Below are 13,033 nucleotides of genomic sequence, written 5' to 3' on the forward strand. Positions count from 1 at the left end.
CTGAAATTAATCTATCCTATTTACCAGCACTTGGCCCAGATCCCTCTAAACCCTACCCATTCACATACCCATCCAGCTGCCTTTTAAAAATTAGATTTGTGCCAGCCTCCACCACTTCGTCTCGCAGCTCATTGCATACACGCACCACCCTCTCTGTGAAAAAGTACAAATCTATGCCTTCCTCATCCCCTGTTTTACCTGTACTGATACCTTTGGGGATCTCTGAACTTGGACAGCAAGGACCCTTTGTTCCTCAGCACTCTGTAGGGATCTACTATTTATTACTTCCTTCCTTCCCTTAATAAATTTCCCAAAATGCCTGGAGATTAAATTCCATCATTCTGCCACATTTACTAGCTGATAGATATCAGAGTGGAGCCGGAGACCATCCTCTTCCCTATGAACAATATCACCTTTCCAGCGTTTACTCCTGGACAGAGGGGGCAGCACTATCTCCAGCTCAGCAGTGTGTTTGTTAGCTTATCAGCATATCCAACTATATTAATCAAAAGTACCTCATGCTAGCTACACAATAAACCAGCGATGTTAATTCCCATTATCTCTTTAGTTGTGCCCTTATAGTTTTTTCTTCATTCTACTTAATGTTATTCTAATGTCACAGTTAGAGATTTAGTGCCAGCTTTTGCAACAATGGTCTTGCATTCCAGACCCTACTTAATATTTTCCCAATGTCATGATTAGATATTTATTATCAATAGTCTCAAGCAGGCTGACTCTACTAATTATTAATTAGATATTTAATATCATGTCCCAAATATTTATTGTCCCAATCCTGTCAATTATATTTAGTAGGTGAGTCTAACTTTACTGACTGTTATCTCATCTTGCCATGGTGACCTTTCAGCCTCAACCTTACTCTGCTAATTAGTGTAAGAGCTTTCCACTATCCTTTGCAACAAATTGGCAGTGATCTCCATGCTTTCATGCTCTTTATTTTCCATACTATCTAAAAATAGACTCAGAGTTGTAGAGCAGACCAGATGTCCTAAATTAATTTAGTGACCCATTTGCCAGCATTTCACCCCTTACCCCTCTGAATCTTTCGTATTCATAACCCCATCCAGATGCATTTTAAATAATGTAACTGTACCACTTACTCTGGCAGCTCATTCCATAAACATACCACCCTCTGTGCGAAAAGGTTGCCCCTAAGGACCCTCAGAAATCTTTCCCCCCTCACCCTAAATCTATGCCCTCCAGTTCTGGTCTCGGCGCCTTTCCCCCATAACAAGAGGAAAAGACATACAAAAATTGAGCAGCCAGACAAAATGCAAAAGGAATAAAATATCGAGCCATAGGAAAAAAAGTTGTGGCTCTATCTTTTTTCCCCTGTTGGCATTTGGACACTTAAAATCTGTCAGTAATACCAACATCCCCGTAGAGCATACTGCGCATGTTTGCCGGTGTCAGCAACGCAGTGCGCATGCTGGCCAGTGTCAGCAAAACACTGAGCATGCTCATCACTGTGCACAAAAAAAGGCGCGAGACCTTCTTTTGATTGACCAATAGGCAGCATTGGAGGACTGGAAGAAGACTGGTCCTCCTACCAATCAGAGCCAGCCCATTGTCTGAATGCGGAAGTTGCACCATGAACTTCTCAAGCTGCGACTCCTGATCCTCTCTGTCTGAGTAAAGATTGAGCTTTACCCAGACTGCAAATTCCTTCCTGTGTCCCAGATATGTGAGTATGGCACTCTCTTGCTCCCATTCCATTTCTTTTTCATTCTGGGGTTCAGTTGTTGACTTGCAGCAACTGAAAGAAAAGAGAGTGAATCCGGGAGGGACAGACTCCGGAAACGTTGGTCCAGGTCTGTGTCTCAATTTGCAAAATAGACAGGCAGGAGATGGAGAAGTCGACGTTTCGGGTGTAACCCTTCCTCGGGCCTGGGGCTGGGTGTAGAAGCTGCAGATAAAGGGGGTGGGAGTGAAGTGGGGATAGGTCAAGACAGGGAGAGGGTACGACCTGGTTGGTCAATGGGAGGAATGAATCTGGTTGGTGGCAGGGAACGAGGAGGGAGGTTTTTTGAAATTGGAAAACTCAACATTGAGTCCTTCGGGCTGTAGGCTGCCTGGAAGATGAGGTGTGGTCCCTCCAATTTGCAGTTAGGTTCGTTGTGGCAATGGAGGAGGCCAAAGATGGTCATGTCAGAAAGGGGGTGGGAAGGGGAATTGAAATGAGTGGTGACTGGGAGGTCTGGTCAGCTCTGTGGACCCAGCTGTGATGCTCAGTGAACCTTTCACAAGTTTGCGCTGGCTCTCCCTGATATAGAGAGGACCACAATCAGCAAACACAGGGCAAATGCAGTACCACAATATGAAGTTATAGCCTTGGCTGTGGCAAAGAAAAACACAAAAGGAGGTGCATTGTTTAAATGGAGATGTATTTGGATGTGGAGAAAGTGAGAACTGCAGATGCTGGAGATCAGGGTCAAAGATTGTGGCACTGGAAGGGCACGGTAGGTGAGGCAGCATCTCAGGAGCAGGAGAGTTGACGTTTCGGGCACGAGCCCTTCATCGAGACTGATGTGTGGATGGGCAAAGAGGCCTCAGTGTCCTCCTCCTCCAGTCACTGCCAGTTGTCAGACTGGTGCAGCAGGCAATCAGCAAGGCAAGCGTTATATTAGCAAGAGGAATTGAGTTCAGAAGTGGGGGTGTCTTCCTGCAGTTAGGGTGTCATTGAATATATTCAAGGCTGAGTTCATCTGATTTTTGAACAACAAAGAAGTGGATGATTGTGGGGGAAGGCAAGAACATAGTTTTAAGACCAGTATAGAACAGTTCCAGAGTCATACAGCACAAAAACAGACCCTTTAGTCCAACTAGTCATAGAGATGTACAGCATGGAAACAGACCCTTTGGTCCAACTCATCCATGCCGACCAGATATCCCAACCCAATCTGGTCCCACCTGTCGGCACCTAGCCCGTATCCCTCAAAACCCTTCCCATTCATATACCCATCCAGATGCCTTTTAAATATTGCAATTGTACTAACCTCCACCACTTCCTCTGGCAGCTCATTCCAAACATGTACCACCCTCTGTGTGAAAAAATTGACCCTAAAACCTCTTTTGTATCTTTCCCCTCTCACCCTAAACCTATGGCCTCTAGTTCTGGACCCCCACCGCAGGGAAAAGACCTTGGCTATTTATCCTATCCATGCATTTCATGATTTTGTAAACCTCTATAAGGTTACTCCTTAGCCTCCAACGCTCCAGGGAAAACAGCCCTAGCCTCCCTATAGATCAAATCCTCCAACCCTGGTAACATCCTTGTAAATTTTCCTAAACCCTTTCAAGTTTCACAACGTCTTACCGATAGTAAGGAAACCAGAATTGCATACAATATTCCAAATGTGGCCTAACCAATGTCCTGTACAGCGACAACATAACTTCCCAAATCCTATACTCAGAGGATTGGGAAAGTTTTCAAAATCTACAAAAGACACCTGGGAAAGAATGGAGGGACAAACCGAACCTTTGAGGGTCAGCTTGGAGGCATCAGGTCTCAGGACAGGGGGTGGGGATGAACCCAGCTATGGGCCATATGCCAGCAAGTGGGACTAGATTAATTTAGGATATCTGGTCAGTACAGTCGTGTTGGGGACAGAAGGGTCTGTTTCTGTGCTATATATCTCTATGACTCTGGCGTTGTACTAACGTTTGCCACGTGAGTAGGTTCACTTTCTCTCTACTGTCAATGTTAATGCCTTGACGTCTCATTTTGCTCCAACCCTCCCGGGGACGTTAACCGTTTTGTCTGGTTGTTCCTAAAGAAGCTGCGTGGCAGGTTCACCCTGAATTGACACTTTCGTTTTGCTTCCCCAAATCAGACCTGCTCACTCTCAGCAGTATCTGTGTTGTGAAAGATATTAGCTTTTCAGGCGGAGATATTCAAAGTTCAGAGAGATGGCAGTCTTGACGTTTTTGCTTTTCTGCTCCATAAGATCCTGAATCAGCACCCTCAGGAGGAATTAGTTAGAGCGGAGTGAGAACAGAGGGGGAGAGAGAGTGGGATGGTGCTTTCAATTTTGTGGAATAACAGAAGAAAAGAATATTCCACAGAAAGTAGAATTCCTTGTTCAGAATTTCTACCCTGCACTGACAGTGATGACCTTTGTAATTTCTTTATACAGAGTACAGTAGCACCTCGACATACGAACGACCCTATTCATGTACAAACCGGTTTATGAACAGGATTGTACGTAAAATTTGGCTTCAAGGTACGAACGCAAAAAGCCCATGTGCGACCACGTGGTTTCATTGTTCTGCTTTGCTACGCGCTTGTTGAACGCAAAAGCTCATCGGGCCCCGAGTGATCTCCTTCAGTTCGTCTTTGGCGCGTGAGCTGTGAACAGCCGTCCAAGCATTCTTACGCTATCCGAACAATGGGAAAAGTTGATTCAATTCGCGAACCGGGTCCAGGAACGGATTAAGTTCGTAAGTTGAGCCGCGACTGTATTTGAAAATCTGAAGACGGAAGTTTCAAAATCAACAGATGATGGTCTTATTCCCGAAACGTTGACTCTCCTGCTCCTCGGATGCAGCCTCACCTGCTGTGCTTTTCCAGCGCTGCACTTTTCAACACTGACTCGCCAGCGTCTGCAGTCCTCACTTTGACGTCAATGTCTGACAGTCACTCAATCCATCGGGACCGCAAAGGTTTTCAACTATGATTCTGTGAGAAGGAGTAAAGCTTTTTGGTTCCTGTTTGAGTACGTTTTCAGCATCAATGGGACTGGATGAGAGACCCTACCATTGCAGCGCACTGAGTGTGGAGCCTAAAACAGCCATACGGCCTGGAAAGAGGAATTCACAGTAGGAAGTGGCTCCACACTTCGGCCATGGAGAAACCTGAGGAATCCCACCTCTTGGAGAAACCGTGGAAGTGTGGTGACTGTGGGAAAGGCTTCCGTTTCCCATCTTCCCTGGAGATTCATCGGCGTAGTCACACCGGGCAGAAGCCGTTCCCCTGCCCTGTCTGTGGGGAGGGCTTCAGACATTCCTCCTCTCTGCTGAGGCACCAGCGGGTCCACACGGGGGCGAGGCCATTCAGCTGCCCCAAGTGCGGGAAGGCCTTCAGCGATTCCTCCTCTCTGCTGAGGCACCAGCGGGCCCACACAGGGGAGAGGCCCTTCAGCTGCCCCGAGTGCGGGAAGGCCTTCAGTAATTCCTCCTCTCTGCTGAGGCACCAGCGGGCCCACACTGGGGAGAGGCCCTTCAGCTGCCCCGAATGCAGAAAGGCCTTCAGCAATTCCTCCTCTCTGCTGAGGCACCAGCAGGCCCACACTGGAGAGAGGCCCTTCAGCTGCCCCGAGTGCGGGAAGGCCTTCAACAATTCCTCCACCCTGCTGAGGCACCAGCGGGTCCACACCGGGGAGCGGCCCTTCTGCTGCACTGAGTGCAGGAAGACTTTCAGCAATTCCTCCAACCTGCTGACCCACCAACGGGTCCACATTGGGGAGAGGCCCTTCAGCTGCCCCGAGTGCGGGAAGGCCTTCAGCAATTCCTCCGACAGGCTGACCCACCAGCGGATACACACCGGCGAGAGGCCATTCCCCTGCCCCGAGTGTGGGAAGGTCTTCACCCGCTCCTCCAACCTCCGGAGGCACCAGCAAGTTCACGTACAATCGCAGGGGGATTGAAGGAGCGACGGCTGAATTCCATTATTCACTGGACCATCAACCCAGTTCCCGGGACTCCCGGGTTTGAATCCCACTGCGGCAGATGGCGCTATACAGGGTATGGGTTGAAATTGCTGAGTGAGGCAACACTTCCTCCGGGTTACAGCTGTACCAAGGATCCAATTAGAAAGGGACATCTCGGTGCTGATCGATAGTAAAGACAGTGAGGTGAGGTGGGGTGGGTGTGTATGCGTGAGTGAGTGTGCTTTGACCTTGAGCTGTTTAAAAAGCAGTTACTTTTTCTCTGCTTTTTTGCTGAGGGGGATTTGAAGCTGTAACAAAGTTGGGTCACAATAAAGGTTAAGTGAACTTAATGCCGAGCTCAGACTCTCATTGAAGGCTTTGAGCTCCGAGAGGTTTTTGTTTTAAAGCTACTAATTTCTTTCAGCCTCCTGCACTAAGCTTCCAATGTCGAATATCAGATGGATCAGTGAATGAGCAGCCAGTACCGTGAGAAATTGTCAATTTTTCAGGAGTGCAGAGTGTGTCGTTTCATCGGCGTTGTAAGGTTTCGTGGCAGCATCGGGTGGTGTGGGCTGTGTTCAATAGAAACGATGTGAAGGAGCCGATGTTGGACTGGGCTGGATAAAGTTAAAAATCACACAACACCAGGTTATAGTCCAACAGGTTTATTTGGAAGTGTGAGGTTTTGGAGCGCTGCTCCTTCATTGTGTAACTGTGGAACAGGATCATAAGACACAGATTTTATAGCAAAAGATCAGTGTCATGCAACTGAAATGACATATTGAACAAACCAAGATTGCTGTTAAGTCTTTCACCTTTTAGAATGAGTTGCAGGTTTCAGTTCATTAATCTGTGAATCCCAGAACTACTATTAATTCACATTCTCGAGATGACTTAAGGTTTTTTTTAAAAAAAGTGACACGTCAGCCCAGACAATGCATTAAAGGTGTGAGGTTTGAGTCTGTCAATAACCCAATCTTGAATCAGACTGGTTCTCATTCCAAAGTAGGAATTTATAAAATATTACATGAATTGACTGTCTCCAGTTTGTGCACTTTTTGAGCAAAGTAAAATGTATCTGCAAACATAATTCTGCCAATACAAGTTTGCCCACAAAGTGATGTGTGAATGCGTGCATGTGAGTTTGTGCATGAGTGCACGTAAGAGTGTGTGCATGTTTGGTAAAGTGAGAGTGTGATGGAGTATATGCCTGTGAGTGTGTTGGGTTGTATGTGTGGGTGTCTGAGAGAACACGTGTGTATGAGTGAGGTATTAATAAAAGAAAGGGCTTGCATTTTGCTAAAACAAGGAAGGGCAGGATTTGTACAGATAATGGTAGGGCCCTGTGTCGTGCTGTAAAAGAGAGACATGGTGGGGTTCAGGTACACAGTTCTTTGAAAGTTGCATCGCTGCTAGACAGGGTGGTCAAGAAGGCATTTAGCATACTTGCCTTCATTGTTCACACCATTTGAGTAGAGGGGTTGGGACATCATGTTGAGGTTGTACAGGATGTTGGTGAGGCCACTTGTCGAGTACTGAGTATGCTTCTAGTGTCCCTGTAATAGGGAGAATTCTATTAGAGAGGGTTCAGTAAAGATTTACCAGGATGTTGCCAAGACTGGAGGGTTTGAGTTCTAAGGAGAGGCTGGGACTTTATTCACTGGAGCACAGGAAATTGAGGGGTGACATAATTGAGATTAATAAAATCATGGGCAGTGGAGGTAAGGTGAACACCAAAAGGCTCTTGCTTAGCGTAGGGGAGCTCAAGACTAGGGGGTATATTTCTTTAAAGTGAGAGGAGAAGATTTAAAAGGAACCTGAGTGGCAATGTTTTGACTGAGGGCGGTTTACACGTGGAATGAACTTGGATGAGGATGTGGTAGATGCAGATGAAGTTACAAATTTTAAATGACATTTGGATGAGTACATGAATAGAAAGGTTTAGAGGGACATGGGCCAAACGCAGGCAAGTGGGACAAGCTTAGTTTGGGAATCCTGATTGAGTGATCTTATTGAAGTGGTCTTATTGAAACCAGTAGAATTCTGAAAGGGGCTTGACAGGATAAAAGTAGATAAAATGCTCCTTTGTGGAGGGAGTCATAGAATCCCAACAATGTGGAAGCAGGCCATTCGGCCCATCTATTCCACATTAGCCCTCTGAAGAGCATCTCGCCCACATCCATCCCATGGCCAATCCACCCTAAGTTTCACATCCCTGGTCACTAAGGGTAATTTAGCACAGGCAATCCACCCTAACCTCTACAACCTAATCTATAAATTACCTTCTCAAAAATGTCATTTAAATGTAGAGTTTTTCTCTAAGAACAATGTCAGTCCTGACTCAACATTCGGGCGCAGACAGAATTCACACTTACTGTTAGAAAAGCTCTGCATTTGAGTAGCATTCTTGAGAAGGTAACAAAAAACAAGTTCTGGGATTAACATACCAAAGAGCAGAAACCTATTCTAAAGGTGAAAGATTTAATCTAAAATTGTTTGATGTGTCACATTTCCATGACACTAGACTCCTTTGGATATAAATTGTGATCATGATCTCATTCTCCACAACCACCTGATGAAGGAGCGACGCTCCGAAAGCTAGTGCTTCCAAACAAACCTGCTGGATTATAACCTGGTGTTGTGTGATTTTTAACTTTATCCATGGGAAACACATGAGTTGTGGGACTGGTAACAGTTCTTATTTTGTGATCTATTCCACGTGAAATTTCTCCTCTTGCAGGCACGGGTGAACAGTTTGTTTTTGTGCTTTGTGCGAGATCAGGCTAGCAGCTTTTAAATCCTTATGTCAAGCAGCAGAAGCAAACTATTGATCAGCAATTGTATTCCGAGAGTGGTACTTCCAGCTCTGGTAATCCTGTTGCATCAACAGAGAGAGGGGGAGGATGTCACATCTAAAGAGCAGACAGAAAAGTTATTTCGCTTGTTCAGTCAGTTGAGTAGGTTCTGCACTCAGATGAGACTGGATACTGCTTTTACTGGATCAGAATTAACCTGCTTATTTTCTTAAAAATTAAACCATCTCACGGCCATTCCAACCCCCTTTTTAAAAAATGACTGCACTGTTTCCAATACGGTCGTGCTTTCTAAATATTACCATGTATTTTTAATTATGTACAATGTCTCTTTAGATTTCAATGTACCTTTTTAAATATGAAAATGCCCCTTTACATGTAGCTCAGCGCTTTAAATGTGTTATGTTCCTCTCAGCGCAATCTTGCTCCTCGATAATGTATATTTACCCCTTTAGATATCAGTATGTCTCTTAAAAGGGTACTTCTGCTTAAAAATAGGGCAACGTTTCTTCGAAATGTAGATTCATTTAGATATAACTGCGGCACTTTACATATTAAGATATCCCTTTGAATGTGCCCACATCCCTTTGAAATGTAATCTCGTCTATTTAAACCTCTTTATTTGCAGAAATACCCGTTAAAATGTCCACGTCCCTTTGAAATGCAGATTGCCCCCTTTAGATATGACGCCGTTCCGTTAGATGTCGGAATATCTGTTTAAATTGAGCCGTGAGCTTTCCCAATGTAGACAGGGCTCCTGGAAACGTGGCAGTGTCCCCCCTGCAGCTGCAGAGCGAGACAGGAGAGTTTGTTTTTGTGAATGAGCAGTTGTAGCGCGAGGTGGCTGTTGCTTGGTGACGGTGAGGCTCCCCCGGCCCCGCCCATCCCCCCCGTGCAGACGTCACGCGGGGGCGAAGGCGGTTGGGAGGAGAAGTCGCTCGAGCGGGGAAGCGGCGGGAGGGCGGCCGTTAGGAAAATGGCGCCGTGCGGCCCGGGGCAGACACCCGTCACTGGGCACCGCCGCCTTCCTGGCGCAGCTGCTGTGTCACGGCCACACCGGCCGGCTGTACAGCAGGCAGGAGCCGGTGAGCATTCTGGAGGCGGATGGGGTTAAGGGCCTGCTTGGGAACTCGTCGGCCGCCTGGGTGGTGGAGTTCTACTGGTCGTGGGGCGGCCCCTGTGTCAACTATGGGGCCACCTGGAAGGTACTGGGCCCGGGAGGTGAAAGGTGAGGCAGGTTGTGGGGGGGACGGAGGGGAAGGAATGTGGGGCTTGTCCTGTCATAGTGACATTTTACACTCACTTTCCATCTGCTTTTACTGGGGCTTGTGATTTTTACCCTCACTTTTTAAATTCTTGTCCTGTTTATCCTCACTTTTTAAAAATCCTTGTGCTGTTTACTCTTGCTATTACTTGTGCAATTCCCTAGGGTAGTGTGGAAATACTAGTGAAGGAGATTATGCACCAGCATGTATATGTTCCTCAGTCATTGAAGGGGTGGGATCCTGTGGAGAATGGTTAGTAAAGCATGTGGTATATTAAGCCTTATTAACATTGACATACAGTAGTTTGTAATTTGTCAAAGTATGCTTCTCATAGAGTTGTACAGACCCTTTGGTCCAACCTGTCCATGCTGACCAGATATCCAAAATTAATGTTGACAGCATAGTGCTGGATAAACACAGCAGCTCAGGCAGCATCCAAGGAGCAGGAGAATCGATGTTTCGGGCATAAGTCCTTCAACATAATGAAGTGCTTATGCCCGAAACATCGATTCTCCTGCTCCTCAGGTGCTGCCTGACCTGCTGTGCTTTTACAGCACTACACTCTCTCTGCTCTGATCTCCAGCATCTGCAGTCCTCACTTTCTCCTAGTTGATTTCAACATTACTGCGAAGTCTCTTCCATGGATGCCTACCTGGAAGAAGTTCTCCTCCTCTGTCTACAAAGATCTGAGAGTCCCTCTCTCACTGTACCCCCCAAGTCCTCTCCTCTGCCCAGAATTTCTTCAGCCATGTCCTCAAGCAATTTGACTACCACAGCCATATCTCCTTTCTCATTGCTTAGCTATGGAACCATCTGATCCCACATGGACTCCGGACCACATTCAGACCAACCCAGTTTGGACCTGAACAGGATACCCAGTACACACTACAAATCCAAAACCTTCACCAACGATTCTCTTTTTGGATCCTCCACTGCACACTATCAGCCATCTACTTTACCTGCAGTCAGTCCTGCCCAAGCTCAGAGCCTCACCTTTCCCAGAACTGCAACCCAGATTCTACATCCTCAGAAAAGATTCCTGTTGAAGGGCTTATGCCCAAAATGTCAATTCTCCTGCTCCTCAGATGCTGCCTGACCTGCTGTGCTTTTCCAACACTCTCAACTCGGATCTCCAGCATTTGCAGTCCTCACTTTCTCCGAGATATCCTAAATTAATCTAGTCCCATTTGCCAGCACTTGGCTTATATCCCTCTAAACTCTTCCTATTCATATATCCATCCAGATACCTTTTAAATGTTGTAATTGAACCAGCCTCCACCACTTCCTCCGGTAGCTCCTTCCATACACGCACCACACTCTGCATGGAAACGTTGCCCCTTAGGTACCTTTTATATCTTTCCGCTCTCAACCTAAACCTATACCCTCTAGTTCTGAACTTTACCGCTACACTGGGGAAAACACAGAGATTGAGCAGCCAGACAAAATGCCAAAACAATAAAATGTCAAGCCATGTGGGGGAAAAAAAAATTGTGGCTCTACCCTTTTTTCTCCTCTTGGTATTTGGACACTTAAAATCTGTCAGTAACACTAGTATCGCCACAGAGCATATTGCAGGGCGCGTGTTCAGTAGTGTCACCAAAATATTGGGCATGTTCCTTGCTGTCGGCAGAAAAGGCGCAAGATTTTCTTTTGATGGACCGATAAGGAGCACTGGAGAACCTGAAGGTGACTTGTCCTCTTGACAACCAGAGCTCCCCTACTGTCTGAAAGCAGAAGTTGGACCATGACCTTCTGAAGCTGCTGCTGCTCCACTCTCTCAGAATGAAGATTGAGCTTCAGCCCAGACTGCAACTTCCTTCCTCTGTCTAACATCTGTGAGTACAACACTCTTTTCTCACCCCTTTTTCTATTTATTTTTCATTCTGGGGTTTAATTGTTGACTTGCAGCAACCGAAAGGAGAGGGAACAAATCCAGGGAGGGGGCAGACTCGGGAAATGTTGGTCCAGGTCTGTGTTTCAATTGGCAAAATAGACCGGCAGGAGGCTGGAAGAATGCAGCAAGCCAGGCAGCGTCAGGAGGTGGAGAAGTTGACGTTTTGGGGTGTAACCCTTGTTCCAGACTGAGGATGGGTGTAGGGGAAGGTGCTGGGTGGTGAAGTGGAGATAGCTGGAGAGAGGTAGAGGGTACAACCTGGTTGATAAGTGGGTGGAAGGAATCTGGTTGGTGCACATCCCTATTCATGTACTTATCCAAATGCATGTTGCAGGTCAGGCAACATCCGAGCAGCAGGAAAATCTATGTTTTGGGCATAAGCTCTGATGAAGGACATATGCCTGAACCGTCGATTTTCCTGCTTTTCAGATGCTGCCTGGCCTGTGCCTTTCTAGCACCGCACTCTGGGCTCTGATCTCCAGCATCTGCAGCCCTCACTTACTTCCAGTGAAAACGTCTCAGCCTATCCATCAAAATGGAAGTAGATTCATATCCAGTTATGATCTGTTCAATGCTGGTCCAAGCTCGAAAGACCAAATGGTCTACTCCTGCTCCCAATTCTGACACTGTGTCCAGGACATCAACAGACCACAAGACATAGGAGCAGAAATAATGCTATTCTGCCCATTATCTCTGCTCCATCATTTTATCATGGCTGATGAGTTTCTCAAACCCATTCTTCCACTTTCTCCCTGTAACGCTCAATCCCCTTGATACTCAAGAGCCGATCTGTCTCCGTCTTAAATTTTCTCAGTGACTTGTCCTCCACAGCCTTCTGTGGCAATGAATTCCATAGATTCACTGCTCTCTGGCTGATGAAGTTTCTCCTTGCCTCTATTCTGAAAGGTTTTCCCTTTACTCGAAGGCTGTGCCATCGAGTCCGAGTCTCTTCTACCAGTGGAAACATCTTCCCAATGTCCACTTTGGCCAGTCTGTTCAGTATTCTGTATGTTTCAGTTAGATCCCCCTGAGTGTGGACCTGTTCATCGGAATGATCCAGACCCTTCAGGATGAGGTTCAGCAAAGTAAAAATGGAGGGAGAGTGTGTGGGATGGAGATTTTCAGCTTCTCAGGAATAAGAGAGGAAAGAGAGTTCATTATGAATTATAATTTATCGGATAGGCCAATGGGCCGAGGAATGGTAGATAGAGTTTAATTTAGAGAAATGTGAGGTGTTGCATTTTGGAAAGGCAAATTGGGACAGGACTTATACACTAAATGGTCAGGTCCTGGGGAGTGTTCCTGAACCAAGAGACAGAGGAGTGTAGGTTCCTTTCCTTGAAAGTGGAGTCACAAGTAGAGATGGTAGTGAAGAAAGTGTTTGGTATGCTTTCC

The 13,033-nt window shown here is 46.4% G+C and overlaps 2 protein-coding genes across 3 annotated transcripts in view; both read left to right on the top strand.

Moving 5' to 3' along the window:
- Positions 1 to 1,614: 1,614 nt before the first annotated feature.
- Positions 1,615 to 6,557, top strand: LOC148143580 (uncharacterized). The gene is made up of 2 exons (XM_087974383.1): positions 1,615 to 1,702; positions 4,155 to 6,557. Exon 2 carries the CDS (start codon positions 4,863 to 4,865, stop codon positions 5,661 to 5,663), a length of 801 nt encoding a protein of 266 aa, XP_087830509.1. The 5' UTR covers positions 1,615 to 1,702; positions 4,155 to 4,862; the 3' UTR covers positions 5,664 to 6,557.
- A 2,876-nt stretch (positions 6,558 to 9,433) lies between these two features.
- The window catches only part of LOC148143581 (uncharacterized), a 58,802-nt gene continuing 55,202 nt past the window's right edge, over positions 9,434 to 13,033 (top strand). For both annotated transcript variants that reach the window (XR_015751265.1, XM_087974378.1), the window contains exons 1-2: positions 9,434 to 9,564; positions 11,375 to 11,579. The gene's annotated coding sequence lies outside the window, so the exon portion shown is untranslated. The remainder of the gene's footprint in view (positions 9,565 to 11,374; positions 11,580 to 13,033) is intronic.

The sequence above is a fragment of the Chiloscyllium plagiosum genome, unplaced genomic scaffold, assembly GCF_037043375.1.
Source record: "Chiloscyllium plagiosum isolate Xiang-an unplaced genomic scaffold, Cpla_swu_hap1 HiC_scaffold_27, whole genome shotgun sequence".
Classification (NCBI taxonomy): Eukaryota; Metazoa; Chordata; class Chondrichthyes; order Orectolobiformes; family Hemiscylliidae; genus Chiloscyllium; species Chiloscyllium plagiosum.

Coding starts and splice junctions, on each gene's coding strand:
- LOC148143580 (XM_087974383.1), top strand. CDS start 4,863: ATGGAGAAACCTGAGGAATCCCACCTCTTGGAGAAACCGTGGAAGTGT.